The 20,284-nt window shown below is 36.9% G+C and overlaps 1 protein-coding gene across 3 annotated transcripts in view; it reads left to right on the top strand.

Annotated features, from left to right (window-relative positions):
* The window catches only part of CALCRL (calcitonin receptor like receptor), a 63,968-nt gene that overhangs the window by 31,110 nt on the left and 12,574 nt on the right, over positions 1-20,284 (top strand). For all 3 annotated transcript variants that reach the window (XM_071747773.1, XM_071747775.1, XM_071747774.1), the window contains exons 2-10: positions 3,494-3,594; positions 4,625-4,769; positions 6,248-6,358; positions 7,286-7,398; positions 10,530-10,621; positions 15,676-15,802; positions 17,497-17,650; positions 18,879-18,939; positions 19,051-19,117. In XM_071747773.1, coding sequence (XP_071603874.1) covers positions 3,544-3,594; positions 4,625-4,769; positions 6,248-6,358; positions 7,286-7,398; positions 10,530-10,621; positions 15,676-15,802; positions 17,497-17,650; positions 18,879-18,939; positions 19,051-19,117 — 921 coding nt within the window. In that variant the 5' untranslated portion in view covers positions 3,494-3,543. The remainder of the gene's footprint in view (positions 1-3,493; positions 3,595-4,624; positions 4,770-6,247; positions 6,359-7,285; positions 7,399-10,529; positions 10,622-15,675; positions 15,803-17,496; positions 17,651-18,878; positions 18,940-19,050; positions 19,118-20,284) is intronic.

Here is a 20,284-nt window from a genome sequence, read left to right as displayed (position 1 = left end):
CATCTCGTCTTTGTTGCTTTAGGAGTCTGTAACTGCTGATGCCTGGGTCTTAATTCAGAGTGGTGGTGAGTAGTGAATTCTAGAGTTGTGAAACTGCACTACTCAGAGTTCATTAGATTTGTTCTGTAACTGTTACTTTTGGGCCTTCTTAATTCTGTAATTATTCGGAGGTAGAGTGATTCCCACACATACAGCTGTGAGCTGTTACGTGATACCATCAGGGCAGTTTGGTCCAAGTCCTGGAAGAAGTGTTTCCCCCAAAAATGAGGACATTTTACCTGCTTAGGAAGATTTCCAAATTGCCCTGCAATGCTGTCTAAGATATGTGTGGAGATTTTGTAATCCAGTTTCAGGACTAAATGGATCAGGAATCTACTAATGCTTGGCTGGTACTTCCCGCTTGCAAGGTCCTTTTTAATTAGAAGGGAATCTGCCCCTCTCCAGGCAGAGTATTTCCCAGAAATCTTACGTGAGTGGCTCTATCTCTAATTTCATTTAAGACTACTGGTTTTGGGTTTTTTCCCAGCAGTGTACTATAGCAAATTGGGAATGCTTGAAAGGGGTTGGGCATTTTCCATCTTGTTGATTTTGCCTGTATCTTGGGCTCAAACAACCAAACATTGCCTGGGGTTTCAAATAATTTTGAGTTGTATGCCTCCCTCTAAAAAGAACCAGAAATAGCAAACTAGCATGTCTGTGTGACTATTTCTGAGAGATATTGCAATAACAAGAAAAAATAACCAGGGAGTGCTAGAACAACAGTAGGGTATGTGGAGGCAGGAGTTGGTAAAGTAAACAGCCATCCTTACCCCCATTTTCAGTCAGAGGAAGGCTGTACCACCCACATTTGCACATGCTAAACTTTGATGTTGCAAGATCATAGCACACTGCAAAATATGTAATTTATACTGAAAATATCGGGGGGCTTGCCTTGGGTTGTTTTGTTTGGTTTTTTTTTCTTTTTCCTGAGCAAATCAAAGATTAGAAATAATTGACAATTTCTGTGTATGAACGTACATGGAATGACATGCTAAGACTTTCCCTCCTATCTCACTCCTATAGAGCTGCCATCTGACTTGAGGTCAGAGCTGAAGGCAACTGCTTAAGGTAGAGGCTGCTTGTGTTTTTTCTTTTGTACTAGTTGTGGTTGGGTGATTTAAGTTCAAAAAATGTTTTTTCTTGCTGACTGCTTTTTTAACCCTTTTGCGGTATCATTGAAATGAGAAGTGTCTGGAGCTCAGCAAGGATGATATTTATTCTTGGAAGGATGGGAAAAGGTTAAAAGTAGAAACAGCTGATGAGGCAGGATGGTTCTGTAGAGAAAGCAGGAGGAAGAGAAACATGAACATCTGTTAAAGCTATACAATGACTATTGTGGCTAAGTTCAGCTTGCAGTTCCTTTTTATTTCTTTCTTCAGTAGGTGTCACTGCTATCAGTAACAAACATGATATAGGCCTTTGGAGTATCATCACTCTGGGTGACAGAGAATATAATGAAGAGGAAAGGCAAGCAGTTCCATTTCATTTTTAAGTTATCCCAGTCTTTGGTACAACAGGCACTAAAAATAAAAATGAAGTTTGCAAGGTTTAATTTGCTGCCACAATTTCCCAACTTCATTCTCTTTTACTGGGAAAATATTTTGTGAGAGGGCTGCTCAGTTGTGATGAGCAGTTGTGATGTTTCATCCACTAACACAGTTTCATTCAATGCTTATCATGTAAATCACAGTTGCTGGCCATTCTTAAGTTTTTAGTGTTCCTATGACAGTTCTTTTCCAAACTAACTGCAATTTTTTTTTTTTTTTTTTTTTTTTTTTTTTTTTTTTTGTGAATGAATTAATGTAGTGATACAAGAAATGCTTTCCTGAAGTCCAAATAGGCATGTCAGTTACCTTCATCCTTCATGTTGTAATTAAATCCAAAAGTGGTGATGTTCAGAAAAAGAATTCTTTTCTGTTTTTCTCTAAGATTTTTGCAGTATGTAGCTGTGAGAAATGAGTGGAAAGCAGAGAGTGAATTACAGACTTGACTTAACCTTTTCTCTCCTGGGAAGAATTAGTAATTTAGCAATGATACTGAATAATTGATAGGAAAGTGCTAAGTGTGAAAAGATTTGGACTATTAAAGAAACTGAATTAAGGGGTGATTTTTGATATTGTGAAACAGAAATAGTGATGGACTGTGAATTAAAGCAGATAAATTCTGCCTGTGTTTATATGATATTGCATCTTTTAGATAAATAAAAATAAGCAAGGCTTAGTGAAGGCAATACTTGAATATGCATTTTAGAGTTCCCATCCAACATTTGTTTTAACAAAAGGATTTTTGGAACTATGGTAAAGAAAATTATTTTGAAATCATGGATGCCTATATAGAAAAGCTGGGTGAGAAGAACTTCAAAGACAGAAGCAGGTGTGATCCTGGGGAGGGAATGTGGCTTGGGTCAGGAGGCAGGTTTGGGTGTGGGAACTCAGCTCCCAACATCCCTCTCAATTCAATAGCAGTGGGATCTCTGAGCCAGGCTTATGAGAGACCTTCAGTGTGTTTGAGTTCTGTATCTTAGGCAGTAGTGTGTTATTTGTAGTGAATTCATCTGTACAAAGGAACTAAACTCACTCAGATGTGGTCCCCTGTATTTTGGTTGATAATAGCTTCACTACTTCTAATACAGTGAGAGATTTTGAAGGGGGGTTTAGTTGTAATAACTTAATCTAAATGTGGAGAGGCTTTTTCCTACCATGCAAGGAGAAGAGATGCTCTTACCTCAGTTTACATGAGAATTCTCTAACACAGTTCCCTTCATTCTGAGGGAGTTTTCAGAGCAGGATTATGCTGAATAGCTGGTCAATGTGCAAACTTTGGATACTTGATGATTTAGGTGCATTTTGCACTTGAAGAATCCAACTGTATGATGATTATAGATGCTTTGGATTAACTACAGATACAGTAACTAGTTTACAGCTACTGCAGATACAAAAGCTATTTTACAGCTCATAATTAATTCTTTCATTGCTATTGTCATCCTTGCAAAGTTGTAACTAGATCAGTTCTTATGGCAGAATCAAAAATCAACTGGCTTGAATAGAACAGGAAATAATCTGTGTCCACATATTTGTGAAAATTTATTTTCACAACTGAACTGCAGTTGGCTGTGGTTGCCCAAAGTCAGAGATGTCAAGGGGCTAATTGCTACCTACTTGTTAGTGCTGATACCACCTACCTGACTGAGATAAATCCATTGCAGAACAGGCAATGGAGGCAGCAGTGCAGGAGAAACCCTCCTGCTGGAATTCACCCCTGGTGAATTGAGTGTATTTTTTTCACATCATGTTGTGCATCTCCATGTATGTTACATGGCATCAGTATGTGTGGATAAAAATTGAGATTACTTCCGTTGATATATTTTAATTCAGAAAGAAAATCTGAGGTTTTAATCAGTTTTGGTGTTCATGAATTGATAAATTTCTTCCTTTTTTATTTTTTTCCATTGCAGTTTCAGTTCACTGAACTACTGTAAGAAAATTCACTGCACCAGATATAAAAATGACAGAAAATTGCATCACATTTTTGCTCTTCTTCTTATCAGTTACTATGGTGAGTCTTATGAATTTTTAAAATCAATTCCAGTTCATGCAAGTGTGTACAGAATATCATAGAAATTAATAATACAGAAGTGGAGAACCATCTTATCCTGTGTTCAAAAGTAGTTTCTGCACAGCTGGATCTTTATCTGCTTTCTGTTCTCCTTTTAGTTCCTATGGTAAAGGAACAGAAATAGTATTTACCTGCTGAATCCAGTATAGCCTTTGCTAGTAGAGAACTTGGCACTAACAGTGGACAAGGGATTGATATGCAGTAGTATGGAGAGTCCAGGAGGAGTGGAGGAGCCATCTAACTCAGATTCAGAGGAGATCCTTGCAATTTTTATTCTCTCCTCTTGCATGACAGTGGTACAGTACTTCAATCTGCAGCCTTTTATTCCCATGAAGCTTAGTAGCTTAACATAAAATAGTCACCTTGTTTTAAAGATGTACTTAAAAGCTTCAGGTTTTGGTCAAGGTCTGCTTCCTTGATTTATTTTTTTTTAAGAACTATAAAGCAGATGTCATGTCTTTTGAATATCTCTTTTGTATTCTGTGGATTGACTTTATGGTTCACAAGAATATAGAGAAACCAAGTAGATCTAAACAAGGCATAATCTTCCATGCACTTTTCAGAAAGGATCATTTTGGGCCTGATTCAAATGCCTTTTAGACTAATGTATACACAATTTATATGTAATGTGTAGTGTAGATGTATATATACTAACGGATATATATAGATATATTTTACTGGATTTTGCAAAATGTTTGTGATTCACTGTCTCAGAACTTTCTATGTATTTTTCCATTATTATTTACAAATCTTGCAGTTTGTTACTCTCCCATTCTTGTTCAAGGAGACATTTGTCAAGATTCAGTTGTAAGAAGAGAACCACAAAATGATATTACCATTTTTAAGATTTCATGTTCGTTTTTCTGTTGTGAGATAATATTTTAAATATAATATTTAAAAATATTCAAGCTGAAGAAGTTTAAATTGGAATTTGTTAATTACTTGCTAAAAATGGTCTTCTTCCTCTTAGCTTTTTGCCACTGCCATACCATCTGAAGGGCATCAGAATATGACAGAGGACTTCACTCAACTGAGTGTCACAAGGAATAAAATTATGACAGCACAGTATGAATGCTACCAGAAAATTATGCAAGATCCTATTCATAAGAAAGAAGGTAGAGATTACTTTCTTATAACATCTTACAAAGGGAAATGGCAAACAGATGTAATTACAGTCATTCAGGATCCTTTGGTAATAATGTCTTGTCTTGGTAGCAGTAATTCTTCAGGTGTAACTGTATTTGTACAATTTTTTAGAAATGTCATTTTGGGAATCCTGAATAAAGCAATATGTTGCATTACCTGCCATATCACCTCTTCTGGAATAAAATAAAGCTTTTATTTCTGATGAGAAAATGTTAATTTTAAACAGATATCCAGGTCAAAATAATGGGGACTGAATAATTTGGGCACTGTATTACATTTTATACTCTTATAATACCTCCCTGGTCACATCTGCCTTTAAAAATGGAAAGTTCCTTACTAGTCATAATTTCCCTCCTCTGAGGGCTGCATTAGGGTCATTAATATTTTTTCTGATAACTCATTCAGGTCTAACCTCACTAACTCTACCTGTTGCTGTGTTCACTGTTTCTGGCTTTACTGCTTCTAGAAATGATGAATGGCTTTTGAGGCAAGAAGAGATAATTGCATTCTTTTACAATGAATTTTTTTCTCTTCTGAAATGATTCTTTGGAGAAACTGAAAGTCTGGAGGTCAGAAATAGGTATTAGTATGGCAGTGTAAGCTTTCATCCAGCCTGGCACATCACAGCTTCAGAAAGATCTGGACAAATTGGCAAGTTTTCAGACGAGGAGGAATTAGATGATGTTTGAAAAATGCAGTCTTTGAGATGGGCAGCATTGTTACATCTTAAGAGAAAACTGAAGGTAGATACTAAAAACGTCTTGAGATCTCTAGAGAGGGTTTGTCATGCTGCGTGCCTTTTGAGAAAGGGTTTGTGAATAGAACCCCAGCTCTTTCTCAAGGGAGGTTTACTTGAGATGTTAAAATTTGTGTGAATGGAATGAGGCACCAAAGCAGGCTCTTGAGGGACACTGTGGATTCCCTGTTCCTGGAGCACTTAGGGAAGTTTCTGTCCATGATGGCTGCTGCAGACTCAGCACTGTCTGAAGCAGAGGAACTGTGACTGTCTCCCAGCAAGGGTTTATGGTGGCTTTCAAGATACCCCTGTGTTTTCAGTGAAATAGTAAACAGCTCTAGGGGCTTGGTATACATCTAAAATGTAAATAATTCAGTGAAATGGTTGGTGCAAGCTGAAGGCTCTTTGCTGATCTGCAGTTATTTGTGCTTCAGCACAGTTAATTTACACTTTTTTGCCCATTGTGCTCTAGATCTGAGGTTTGTAAATGTAGACCACATGAATTTGAAAATGTGTTAAAAGGTATATATATATATTAGGAAATACTTCTATTAAGTTCAGTTTTAATTAACTCCTGCTAAACCTTATGTCTTACTTCTCTTTTTTTCTAATTCCTGCAAGTGAGAAACTTACCTGATGCAGCCTTGCATCTTACTTTTGAAAGGTTATTATGAAATTGTTATTTCACTACAAGGTTTTTACTGTTTGCAGGTCCCTACTGTAACAGGACATGGGATGGCTGGTTGTGCTGGAGTGATGTTGCTGCTGGGACTGTGTCAGTACAGCGTTGTCCTGACTACTTTCAGGATTTCAACCCATCAGGTGGGTGTGCTTGGGCTTCTACATAAGCATCACTCTTAACAGAATGAGGGTTCTAGTGCTTGATGCCTCTTGTTTGCCCCACTCAAGTCACCAGTGCTCCAGAATTTCAGTAATTCCAAATATATTATTATTTGCATTTTCCCTTCATCACATAGAAAACTGGCAAGTTACTTATTTTCTTTTCTGAAATAAATCATTGTGGATTTGGTAGATTAGGAAACAGAAATTGAAATTAGATCACAGGGTTTTTTTTTTTCTTTCCACAGACAAGCAGAAATATGACTTACTCTCTTGCCTCAATTAAGCAGTTGAAGTTGACAAGAACTTTTCCCACAAATGAGTCTTTTCCTGTTTCTATAGGCTAAACTCTCCCTCTCTGAACATGTGGAAAATGTCATAAACTTCCACTTTTGTCTCCTGTTTTATTTGCTATTTTCCAGGGTCTTTTCATGCCTCATTCTATTTGTTGATACAAATGATTATGTTGTCCCAGTATTTCTCCAGTTTGGTTGTTGAGCAGTTTCTCTATTGATGTTTTCCTGCCTGGCCAATCCTAATTTACAGTGGTAGGATGACAGGCTTCCATTGAATGCTAAACAAGCCCTTTAAATATTCTTTCCACTTCATCTAGTAGTTCTCTAATGGTTAGTTTGATATATTTTGATATTTACTGGATTGGAGTAGGGAAATCTATTTGTTTTCTTAAGAAAAACACATCATCAGATGCCTTTGCCAAGAAAAAGCGATGGCCTCTAGTTTCTCAGAATTCATAGTAACAAGCAATGTCTCTCTAGTCCCATTAATAAAGCTGTCATTTGTTTGCCAATCTTGCTTCATTAAATACCAGGCATCACAAAACAGGACTTTAGTGCTGACTGGTTTGGTTTTTTCTTTTTTGTTTTTCTTTCCATCTTTGACTGACTGCAGAAAAAGTTACGAAGATCTGTGATCCAAGCGGGAATTGGTTCAGACACCCAGAAAGCAACAGGACCTGGACAAACTATACCCAGTGTAATATCTATACACATGAAAAAGTGAAGGTAGGAAAAGGATGAGTGCATGGTGTCAAGAAACTGATCTGAAAATTTTCCCAAGTTTCAAATCTAGAATGGCAGCAGAGTTGATGCAACACCATGATGCCAAAAGAAAAACACGTTGAATAAAAAGGATTAACTGTGCAAAACAGACTCAAAAACACCCAATCCACCTGCTTTGTCTTTTATGGCTGATTTCAGCTGCTTGAATACTTTGACCATGTTTTCATTTGTGGGTATTTCAAATGTGTGGGTACTACTCATCCACAGTCATTCACTGCTAAGCAAAGCATGTGCCTTATAAGAGCAGCCTTTTACATTTTGGTCTGTAACTATGAAGTAGAGTCCAAGCTCTGCAGAACTGCAGGAGGTTTGCACATCTGTGGAAGAAGTGCTGAGTGCATGGATTAGTCCTGTTCACTCATAGTGATAGAAGTTTTCAGCAGGCACACAACTAAATACATCTTCTGGGCAGCTTTTAGTAGAGTTTGAATGTGTTTTGTTCTCCAGTGTGGAAAACAGAGCTAGTATTTTCTTTTTTGCCCAAGTGTAGGCAAGGTGTAGTTGAAAGGATTCTCCACAGGATCTTTGGAAGCTCAAGGGAAGCAAATGATGAGTACTGTTAGATAGGGTTTGTTTCTCCTTGTGATCCTTTTCCTGTGCATGTCTTGTGTCCTGGTTCCCAAGTGCCATTTTTTCAGTTTCTGGGATACTAAGCTGTTCACACAAATGGGAAGCTTGTACTTTGAGTGTATATAAGTGACATTTTGCAAGCATCCAAAATTATCTCAGCCCAGGCAGCAAAATGCTCTGTGAGAGGTTTTTTCTATGCAACAGGTAGACTCTGTGCACACACATACCCATTGGGGTATCTGTATAGATGGCATTTTTATAGATCTGGGTTTCTCTTGAAGTTGCCCATCCATGGAGAGATTCAGAGAGAAAAAGAGGGAAAAAATGAAACAAAGCATTGGTAAACTTCTGGGTGCCCTCTTCCTGAGATACTCTGTTATAGGTGAGGATATAACAGGCTACATTGCAGATTTTGCACTCCATATCCCCTTCCCCCCTTACTGTGTATCCACTAATATTCTTTATGAAACATTCAGTCATTAGAAGAAGCAACAAATTGAAACTGTAAAATCCCAAGAATTAGGAATAAAGTATGCAAATCAGGATAGATTAAATTTATTTGTACCTCATGGAAAAAAAGCACAGTAATAGCAGATTGTGTCAAGAATATGGGCAACTAATAAAGATCCTAACTGCCTGCATCCTTGCTGACGAGAGTTCTGTAGAGTATTAGCCTAGAAAAAGGTTGAGAAAAAGTGGTAATAGATGAAAAAAAGGCACTTCCCCATGACTTTTTCTCAAATCATGGGACACTGCATAGAATAAACATAGCTCATTCTACTAGCAGAGATGTACAATTCATTGATTCTTGGTAATATTTGGCTAGAAACTGAGAATATTATGCAGATAGGAGCAGATCCATGCAGATCCTTCTTTATTAATGTAATGAGCTTGTTTCCCTTGGGCTGCTTTCCCAGCATGTTTCAACTCTGTCCTGCATCAGAAGCTGTTGTGCAAATGGAGGAGTAGCTCTGAAAAAAGCCTTATGCCTGCTACTTTTATGTGTTGTATTAAACATTATCTTTTCACTGGGTTTGGAAGGCGAGTTAGATAATGCCCAATAAACATGACTGTTGTACATTGTTCAGTTCTTACTGTTCTTGCCCTCATCAGCAGTCCCTGCTCTGCCACTGGTTTGTGCCAGTTCTAAATTGTGCAGCAATCCTTAACGTGCTCCTTTGCCTAAATTGGTCACTGAATGAGGTGGTGATATGGGTTATGTGCCTGGCACGGAAAGGCTGTCATTGTGTCTCTGTAGCCAAGCTCCACTGTTTCAGGGGTTACCCTTGGTTTTTCTCACTTTCATATTTTTATGAAAATTTCACTACTTAAACCTTGTTTTGTTTTGTTTTTTCCCTTTTTTATTTTTTAATAATTAATAATGATAATGATAATAAAGATAATGATGATAACAACAACAACAACAACAATAATAATAATAATAATAATAATAATAATAATAATCATCTAGCATGTACTTAGAGGTACCCCTGTATCTTATGTAAGGTACCCCTGTACCTTACAGCTTTACCTGGAATCTTTTTTATCTTATTTCAAAAGCAAATATATGTAGCAGGCTGCAGTTAGTTTATCTTAAATTGGAATAAATTCAGATGAGACATACAGTTTGGAGTACATGAGCATTTATATGAATGCTCTAACTCTTCTGCAGAAACCAGATATTTTTTTTATTGTAACAGTATAAGGTGCAACCTGAAAAGCTGTTGTTTCCTTCTGTGCAAAATTAGAATCTTGTATTTAATGAAACAAGATTTTGTGAGGCAGATGCCATGACTGGAAGCAGGGATTTGTTGCTCATGGAATTTAATATACTTATTAGTTCAAAGAACTAAGAATAAGATGTTGTATACACTTCCAAGTATTAATTTACTAGTTCTACATGTTGTATCTACCCAACTTTTCATAATTCTGTAATCTGACTGTAGGCTTACTTAACAAGACTGTTTGGTCCTCACTATTTTTGAGTCACTATTAATTTTTTTCGTGCTCTTCCTTAAATGCCAAATGGAACCTAAATTTCCAATACCATAATCACAGACTTGAAAGAAGTATCTTTGAATTACATGAAAAAAAATCTATGAGGAAAAAGCTACATAACTTCATATAGGAACCACGTGTTTTAGTTATGAGTTTTCTTAACAGATGAATGAAGCCTCAGACAGAAATGCATCCAGTGCAATAGCATAAATAGACAGATTTATGTAAATACTCAGAAAAATACATAGCAGTATATATTAGAAACTTAATGTTTTAAATTAGAAGAGGGAGGTTCTAGTGATGATTCCAACAAACCTGTTGTGTACCCTTCAGAAAGGGATTTTAGAAATATGTTGATTTCCAGAGCTCTGGAATGGACTTGACTCATCATTATCTGTAAGGTTCTTATTTTCCTAATCCTGTTATAGTAATGATGTAAATATGTGCTTTATCAACACCAGTTCCATATCATCACAAGTACTTTTTTTTTTTTTCTTGTATTGCAGACTGCTCTGAATTTGTATTACTTGGCCATCATTGGACATGGTCTTTCAATTGCATCGCTACTGATTTCTCTTGGCATATTCTTTTATTTTAAGTAAGTATCTTTAAAATCCTCTCCCAAGTATCAGTTGTTGCAACAATCCTGGTTTCAGTACTTTGAAACATCAGTCATCTCAATTAAATTAGGTGGAGAAAGAAGGTGAAGAAATTATGTTGGAGTATATGTAAGAATATATAGTATATAGAGATTATATAATTTAAAGAAGAATATATAATTTGAAAGTAATTATATATTAATTATATCTGCAAACCAAAAAGTGTTGAATATATTGAAAATAGGAAGTGGGAAAAAATGTTGGCATGTTTGTTTTCAGGTTTTATTTGTGTTTTTTTAACAATAAGTTACAGTGTAGATATGCCAAGCAGCAGCCAAACTAAATAGCAAATGGGAACCAAATACTGATGCCATATGATTGGTACAGTCACATACAGAAAATATACTGTAAAGAAAGTAGGGCTAAGAGATACAGTAGGAATGGGAATAATAAAGAATCAATTTTTTTTATTCACCCTATGTTATATCCATTAACAGTTATGTTGCTTTTCTGAAAGTTTGAGCAGTGTATCACCACTGTCACAACAACTTGTACTATAATGCAAATGTCTTCTATAATCAGTCTACTGATTCACATTTTGTTAACTTTTTTAGTTTTTTAAGCTGTCAAGAAGGCTTGGTAGAAAGGTGAAACCAGGAATGTTGCCACATGAGCACAGTGTAGGCTTTCCTTGTTAACTGCCACTAGTTTAATAATTTCTGCATCATTTTTCATTGGATAATATGGATTTGCTCTCTTGCCTGTTTCTTATCACTGTATCCTGCTTCTATCTTTTATTTTTTCCTAACATTTAAATACAAATGGCACATATAGTAGCCAGCCTGGGTCTAGCTCACATTTTGCATTTCTTATGCTTGGGACTTTTATTTAAGTAGGAGGAGTAGATATCTGATTAAAAATTATATCTTTTTTTATTCATATCTGGCTAAACATAGTGCTTGCAATTCAGGTATGCATAATGTCCCCAGGCTCTGGGGCAATAGTTCCACAATTCACTCTGGTTTGTTGAAGGCCTCTCTTTGTGAAATCCAATATTCAAGATGACATTTCAGGTTTTCATTACTTCTTTTCATGAGGACAAACAAAGCATTTGTGGATTTTTTTTTTTTTTAGTCAATTTATTTGCATATGAACTTTAAAAAAAATACCTACCATTTCTAAATTCACTTTCCCTCCACCAAATCACCTTGGGAAATGGCTCTGGGTACATTTAAGGAGTTTGATTCTTCAGAAAAAAAGGCCTCTAGTGTTGCTAGGAATGTCACAAAAAGTTTATCAGACTGAATAACTTATGTGAGAGGAAAAATGCTTCGATGTAGACTTCTCAGGAGAAAACAAAAAGAATTGGAATAAATGATGTTTTTGAAAGTTCAGAGATAGTAAAGCATGATTTTGCTGTACTGCAGTATGAAAACCAAACCAATTTCATCTTGGCTTGTGGTGGCATTTACTGCATAAGCAGGTGGTGGGCTTTGCTGGCATTGTAACTATCTGGTGTCTGTCTAACCCTCCAGGAAGTTTTTTTCTCCCTTTGACTAAAGCATCATCTCTCCTTAGAGAACCACATGGAATTAATCCAGACCCACAAACCACAATTCCCAGACTGTGGTCATGTTAGGATAGAAAAGGAAATTACAAAATTTAAAAGAAGCTAAAGAAAGTCCTCTACAAGCTCCTTCTTTTGGGATGTACAACTCCTTCAAAGTTTTTTTTAGTACCAGTTGGGTATTTAAGGATCTGGATTAATACCAGGATGTATTATGTATCAGCTGAAGCTTGTAGAATTATTCATAACTTTACCAGGTGGACTTCTTTTATTTTATTTTTTGCTATTGTATGGGGAGTACCTTTGAATTTGTCATCTTTCCAGAAAATTTATTTTGTTAATTGATTGTTTCCACATAATTACTGGATTGCTGACCATTAGGAGTATCTTTGGGTTTGATAAGAAACTTTTCTCCATAGAAAAAAAAAGTACTTTCCAAAATATACTTTCCAAATATCTTCAATTTTTCAAAATTAGAATGCTTTTTGTGCACTTTATGTTTTCATTTGAAATTCTGTATTTTCTTCAGAAAATTGTCTCATTGAAATACTTGTCCAGTTTGTGACTTATGTTCCCTTAGTGGATTGTTCTTGGTTTAATAGCATAAAATGGGCTATAAACTTTGTACTTCAACCTTTGTCTCTGAAAATTTATCTGTGACTCATAAAAGTAACTCCTGCAGTGGCACTGCTTTTTCCTTCTGTTATGTACTCTATAAATCTGTGTGTTCCTGTTGTAGTTCTATGGTTTTGATAAAATCAAGGCAAGAGAAATTTTTAAAGAAGTGAATTTAGAGAAAGGGGAGTTATAATTTGAAAGATATCCCCCTCCCCCTTTTTTTAATCTGGAGAAATATTAGAGACATTAATCTTTTCCTAATGCCCAAGAAACAGGAGTCAAAATAGGAAGGGAAGTAGGTAATTTAGCATGAGGTCTGTTTTATTTTGCTGCACGAGGTTTAATCAATAGGCCATTCAAGTGGTTTTGGCCCATAATTATGAGAATTAAGTGTTTAAAGGATATTATGTCATTAAGAAAAACAGTCAGAGAAAAGAATATAGGAAGAGTAACACAAGAGGGAGGGTGGGGAGGCTTAGGAAAAAGTCTTTTTTACAAAAAGCAGTCTTAGTTTTTAAATGTCATCAGTCTTGCTTTCTTGTTTCTCAGCCGGGTGATCCTTTCAGTCCTTTTATGCATGGGTGGAGGTGGGTGTGGATGGGTGTGTTTGAATATTCAACAGGAACAGCTGCTGGATGACCCTGAGAGATGGCCCCGTTAGCTGTACGTGCTTTTCCTTGCCTCTGCATTGAGTCTTAACAATAACCAGACAGAATTCCAGAGGTCTTCAGGACTTGTTTACACAAAGCCCTGAGCTGGAATCCAGTGTTGCCACTTTTTTCATATAGAAACCCTAAAGGGGAGGGGAAACAACCACCCCTATATATTCTAAGAACAGAAAAATAAATCAAATCGATTAAATCTTTGTGTTCTTGGGGACATTAAAACCGAAAATAAAATAAACCAAAACAGCCTAATGGAATAGACTTTAACATTTAATTCATAACCAAAGTTGTGGTTTTGTATCTTTTCCGGTTTCTCCAGGCAAAAAAACAGTTGACAGCCAGAGGGTCATGTAGGGTATTTCCTTGTGCTCTTCAGCAGCTCTGCTTTCTGGGGTGGTTTCCTTCCCCAAGATTTAGTGGCACAAGGCTTATAATGTCCCAGGGTCCAAGGTTTAACTTGCAGAAACTGTGTCTGCCTGGCTCATGGCATTGCACTGGGCATGTCTGACCCTATTAACTTACCCCATCTGACTGTGGGGTGCTTCATACACTGCTCTTGTGACAGCTGCAGAGTTGAGAAGTGCAGTCTCCTCTGAACCCAGGCTTTTTCACTGATTCTCTTCTTCAATGGAGAAATTTCATGTCTTGTTTCATCTGTCATGTTCTCAACAGATTTCAGTCAGCTCTTCCAGCTTTGGTGCCTATTCCATGTTTGCATTTCTCTGTTAAAATAAAAACGTGTCCTCCCTCTAGCCCTCCCAGATTAAAACCTAAGCACCTGTGTCCAGATGTATCCTTTTTTTCTAGGCTTACTATTTAAAAGGCTAGAAAACTTGCTTTTTTTCATCCTGTGTAGCAATGTAGAATTTTCCCCTGCTGACCGTGTCTGTGCAGTTCTGATTTCTCTTAACAATGAAGAGCAGTTGCCTGTGTAGGTGATAGATGTTCCTCCTCCAGGTAGTAATTTCATTTTGTCAGTCAGCTGCACTCCACATTGCTGACTATAAAAATGGAGGTAGGTAGGTGCTGTTGTAAAGCACAGACTCTTTGCAGCTCTTTTCAGTAAATGGTTTCTCCAGAATAAACAAAGAGCATTTCCTGAGTGTGGCCACAGTTTTTATCACTTCTCTGAGCATGGGAGAGGTTTCTGTGTGCAAAACTCACCCCCCAGAACCAGGCTTGATTCCTGACTGCAGGCACTGATGTGCTGCATGACTCTGATCCAGTCAGTTTGCTCATTTGCACTGTGCACCCTCTGTCTTAAGTCTAAAAGCATCATTTTCACCCAGCTTTGTCAGCTGCTTTTCTGACAAAATGGATGTTACTTGCTTTTTCAGCATTAAGCCTTAAAATCCCAATGATCTGGATATATCTGCATGTAGGCTTTCTATCTTCTGTGTTTCTAAAGCTGAATTTCTTTGGGAAAACTTGAATGAGAAGCACTTCTACCCCTTGGAATGACCTGGTAGAGCTGCTTTCCCTAGGATGACAGATAAACAGACATTTGCTGTCACTATTTTCGACTTAGAGTATTATTTAGTATTATTGAATCCCTGTTTTAAAGAAAACACTTCAAAGGATACTTTTCTCTTTATCGCCAGACAGCAAACAAAGCAAATCTTGAAAATTAACACATTAACTGTAGTTGTATATTGCATTTTATGACTGTATTCTATATACACTCAGTTATACACAAAAGTCAGGGAAGATTTGCATTATTTTACTTATTTGGGTATTTCTCTAGCTATAGGATTAAGGAATAGAAACATGACAGGAATGTAATTAAAGGAACTATCCTCAAAAAATTCTTAATAGTTTTGGGTAAGACAGCTCAAGCTCTGGTGTGATAGCTAATTGGGAAATTCTCAGGGTACTAAAAAAAAAAAAAAAGATATAAATCTTCTGAAATATGTTCCTGCTATTCAAATAATTTTTAGCTGGCCACTGAAAAGCACCTCCTTCATCATAAACATACTGGAACTGAAGCTAAGTGTTTTACCTCCTGTTGTCCAAATATCCTGGAGAGGAAGGGAAGGTGTTGCCTTTCACATTATTCTATTAAATTTGGACTAGAGCTCAAGAAAGTATTGATGCAAGACTTTTTAATAAAACAAAGAATTCTACTATTTCAAAATTTCAGAGTTGTCCCCACATACACAGTTTTCCCCCCGTGTATTCATTTGTTCTTGTTTCTCTTTTCTAGGAGCTTGAGTTGCCAAAGGATTACACTGCACAAAAATCTATTTTTCTCTTTTGTTTGCAACTCTGTTGTAACAATAATTTCACTGACTGCAGTTGCCAACAATCAGGAGTTGGTTGCAACTAATCCAGTAAGTAAAAGTATATTTGACAGTCTTGTTGATTTGTATATGGGAAGGGGTAAACGAGACAGGAATGCTTGATGAGATGTTGTATACAGCAAGGTTAAAGTCTTCATAACTGTGTCCATGTTACACCAGATGTCTAAAGATGATTTGAGCATTTCACATTGGAGTTTTCAAAACAGTAAAAACACTCAAATTGACAGAGCATACTGAACTGCTCTTCTGAATTTGTACAGATCACCTTTATACTGAAACTACTGCAAGAAAAATAGTCTATTCTAGATGATGTCAGTGAGGTTACAACAGTTGAATTCACTAAAAAGGGCAGTTAAAAGATTTGGTGTGTGTATGGATGTCAGCTACTTTCCTATGGCATAATTTTGCCATTTTCAGCTGAAGTAAGAATTTGTCTCCTCTCCTTTCTTATCTTTCTTTCTTATCTTTCTTTCTTTCTTATCTTTCTTTCTTTCTTATCTTTCTTTCTTTCTTATCTTTCTTTCTTTCTTCTCTTTCTTTCCTTCTTCTCTTTCTTTCTTTCTTCTCTTTCTTTCTTTCTTCTCTTTCTTTCTTTCTTATCTTTCTTTCTTATCTTTTTCTGATGCTTATATTCCAAAAGTAAAAAGCAGATTAAAAAGCTTGCTTGTCCATCTAATCTTTCTCTCTATCATAATACTGGGGTAAGTGTGAATCAGTATCCTCTCTCAAAAGGAGTTATAGCAATGAAATAGCCTGAAAATTAAGCACAATAACAAATAAGCCCCTTGCTTTGACTTTTTATTTTATTTAGACCCGGAAGATAATTCTAAATTCTGTGAAAGTTAGGGCAAACTCCAGAGTCAAGTAAAAAGATAAATTCATTCTCCTGTAAAAGCTCATATAAATACTGGAAAGTAGGCTTAAGATAGCAGCCAATAATTATCATTAAGAGAGTAAGGTAGCAGAATGTGGTATAATAAGATGGATTTTTGGCTTGTTTTAAGGTAAATGCCAGAAACAGAACAATCAGAGAGCAATTTCAGGAGGAAAAAAACAAGCCAAAAGGATCTACTGTGTCTGAATCTGCAAGTTAACTACTGATCCTTTTTCACAAACTCATATTACAGTCTTCCCAACAAGTTAGTCTTCAATTGAAATGTTATAATTTATCTTTTGAAGGAAACCAGATACACACACATGCCAACAGCAGCTCTGCCTTCCAGAACCGACTGGGAGTTCTCAGCTGGCCCTAAGTGGAGTTGCCACTAGGTTAAAATTAGAAGTATTGAGAGCATTTTAAAAAACATAAATTGTTCTCTGGATTAATTACAAGTTGTGATTGGTAAAACCCCCATCAAAGTACATTTTCTTGTACAGTTACCATTAGATAATTTAGAGATTTGCCATTGATTGGAATGGGCAAATGTGGCAATGTTTGCAGAAAGAGAAAATATAACCACAGTTTTCTGCCAGTTTGCTTGAGGGATCTCAAGGTCCTTATCTTTGAATAATTAGAATAAAGACTCTGTTACCGACTTGCTTATCACCATAAGCTATAGGATTGTAATTACACGAGATTTCTCTTTTAAAAACATATGTAATTATAGTGAGAAACAGAATAAACATAATTCTCTGCCTTGAGCAGTGTTTTCTTCTATCTTGCAAATAAAGCTCTGAGATTTTTGCAACTTAAAAATTCAGTTTGTGTTCTGCTTTTTTCTCAGGTTAGTTGCAAAGTGTCCCAGTTCATCTACCTGTACCTAATGGGCTGCAACTACTTTTGGATGTTGTGTGAAGGCATTTACCTGCATACCCTCATTGTGGTGGCTGTTTTTGCTGAGAAACAACACTTGATGTGGTATTACCTTCTTGGCTGGGGTATGCAATTTCACCTTCTGTATTTCCAGGACAACACAGTCTCTTACTCCTTTATGTGAGACTCTGAACATCTGTCCCTTTGCTGCCCTGAGCTGGCAGCTTTGAACAACATTGACACACCCCTCTTCTTTGTCTGTAGTGTTTCAACAGCCTTAGACATATTAATGTAGGAAGTGGTATGTACCTCTGTCTTTGCTGAGAGAGAGATTATGGATTTCTGGAGTCAGGAAGGGGCTCCTCCTTTGTATAGAGAAAATAGTCTCCTATTATAAAAAAGACATTAAGAAATAATTATTCATTGTTCCACATCTCGAAGATGTTTATTCAGGAATGAATGTTTGTTTTCAGAGAAGTCTCGCCATGTCTAGGGTGGAGGGTCAGAACCGAGTTAGAGATGGCCAAGGATTTATTTTTCCAGCAGTTCCATTTGACCTGTATTGTTCACTAAGAAAATACAGAATAGCTGTAGCTGAAGATCTCAAGTGATATCAGTATCAAAACTAACAAGCCAAGCCTGCTCATTTCTGATAATGCACAACAGAATATTAACAAAGTGCAAGCAAGGGCTTTCTCCTCAGCTGCAGAGTAGTGGCACATTCAGCTACAGCATGCCATGGTACCTGGGTCAGTACCTGTCCCACCACAGACACAGCTGAGATGTGGAGAAAAGGTCAGAGGTGCTCAGCAGTTTCTGTAAATTAGGTACCACCAGGGTCTCAAGGACCCCACAAAACTAGCTTATAGTTTTTTAATTTGGCCTGATTTCTCTAGTCTGCTTTGGAGTTTATTTTGCAGATGACCTTGTTTCCTGAATACCCAGCAGGTATCAGTGAGGATATAATCAACATCATTAATCATACTGTTAAAGCTATGATCATACATACAGTTACCTTTTTAATAATACCTCCTTAGCATTATTGCAGATTTCATTCTGAAAAACATCCGTGTTAGTGAGGATTGATTGTTGCATTCTGAAAAGTTACATTTTTATTTGTCTTTTCTTTTGGTGTGTTGGTATGAATTTCCTGGCAAGACAGTGGTAAAGAGGTTTCCTGCATCCCTCAGAAAGAAATCTGATAAAATATAAATATAACTGATCCCTGTTACTGTATTTGCTCTGCAGCTATATGGTTTGAATGGGGTGAAAATGCAGAAGATCCCTGCAAGAGATGCAAGATTACTTAGTTATGAGCCAGATTCATATATGAAAAAAATTTGTTCTTCACAGGTTTTCCACTCATCCCTGCCTGCATACATGCTGTTGCTAGAAGCTTGTATTACAATGACAAGTAAGTAGCACCTCAACTTGCTTTGCAAAATTGCTATATTTTCTTTAAGGGAGAAAAAAATGGAATACAACAGATGAAATGCAAAATGTGTTTTCCTGTTTTTTTCTCTAGTTGTTGGATCAGCTCTGATACTCATCTGCTGTACATCATCCACGGCCCTATTTGTGCTGCTCTATTGGTAGGCCTTTTTCAGATAATAATTTGTTTTTCTTATTTGTTTTCTGGCTTTTCTTCATGGACTAATACAGCTGGTAAAAGCCTGAAGCTAACATTTAGAGGTCACTGTCATCCACAGGACTCTCACTTAACGCAGTGGGTGGCTTAAACACACCAGATTTTCCAGTCTTGGCCCTGTTAACGAGCTGTACTTCTGGTCCTTTAAGAAACTCAGGTTTTGCAGTGTTGATTTTCACCCCACTTAAACTGCAGTGACAAAGAAGGACTAAACGTGTACTGGAGGACTGCATTTAAATCCTTCTTTTAGCTGAGAATGCTTTCTCACTGCCTGGGCTGTTTGTCTCTGTCATTTGTCATTGCCATTGTGTTGCTGTGCTGATGTGGCCAGATGGGACCTCCCTGCAGTTCAGAAAGAGGTTTTTGAATGCCAGGCCTGTGGGTGGGAACACGAGATGGCTTGAAACTAGAGCAGACCCTGGGGAAAGAACCAGTGAAAACAGTTCTGCAAGTGCCTGTGACTGCCCCTGCAATGTGTGCTTTGGCCACCGGGGTACTGCAGCTCCTCTGCTTCCTTACTCCTCTTGGACTCTTAGAGCACAGTGTTCTCTTACACCCCACGGTAATGTCAGCTCTATTACACCAAAGTGCCACTGAAAACATTAAACTCAGGGCAAGTAACTCAAGATTCTGCCATATAAAAACCAGTGTTCTACTGCAGTCACTCTAGGGCTGATTTTAGATTAGGAAATTCAGTCAGGAGATTATTGCTAAACAGAACTAGGTGAATAATAAAGGAAAATAGGACTATATACCTACTGACATATCTACCTACATAATTAATATCTATGAATGCATAATGCAGAGAATGGTGCAGTGTAAGGCATGCTATGTGTGACCTGAATTAGTTGCTGCCTGTATATATTCATCTCTTCTATTATAACAATAGCTAAATTATTGAATACCTGTCTGCTGACTTTTCTTATGGCTTTTCAGTCCATGCAAGGAAATAATTAAGAATGCAAACATTCACTATTTGGAAATAATTTCAGTTTCTGATCAAGGTGAACTTCTTTTTCTGCTAAATTGTTAATGGGTGTTTGCAGAGGGCATTCTGTGCACAGAGAATTCTACCTCAGAACCATTGCATAAATCCTGTGGTTCTTGTGAT

Source organism: Heliangelus exortis, chromosome 6 (assembly GCF_036169615.1).
Source record: "Heliangelus exortis chromosome 6, bHelExo1.hap1, whole genome shotgun sequence".
NCBI lineage: Eukaryota > Metazoa > Chordata > Aves > Apodiformes > Trochilidae > Heliangelus > Heliangelus exortis.
This window is presented reverse-complemented; position numbering and strand designations above follow the sequence as displayed.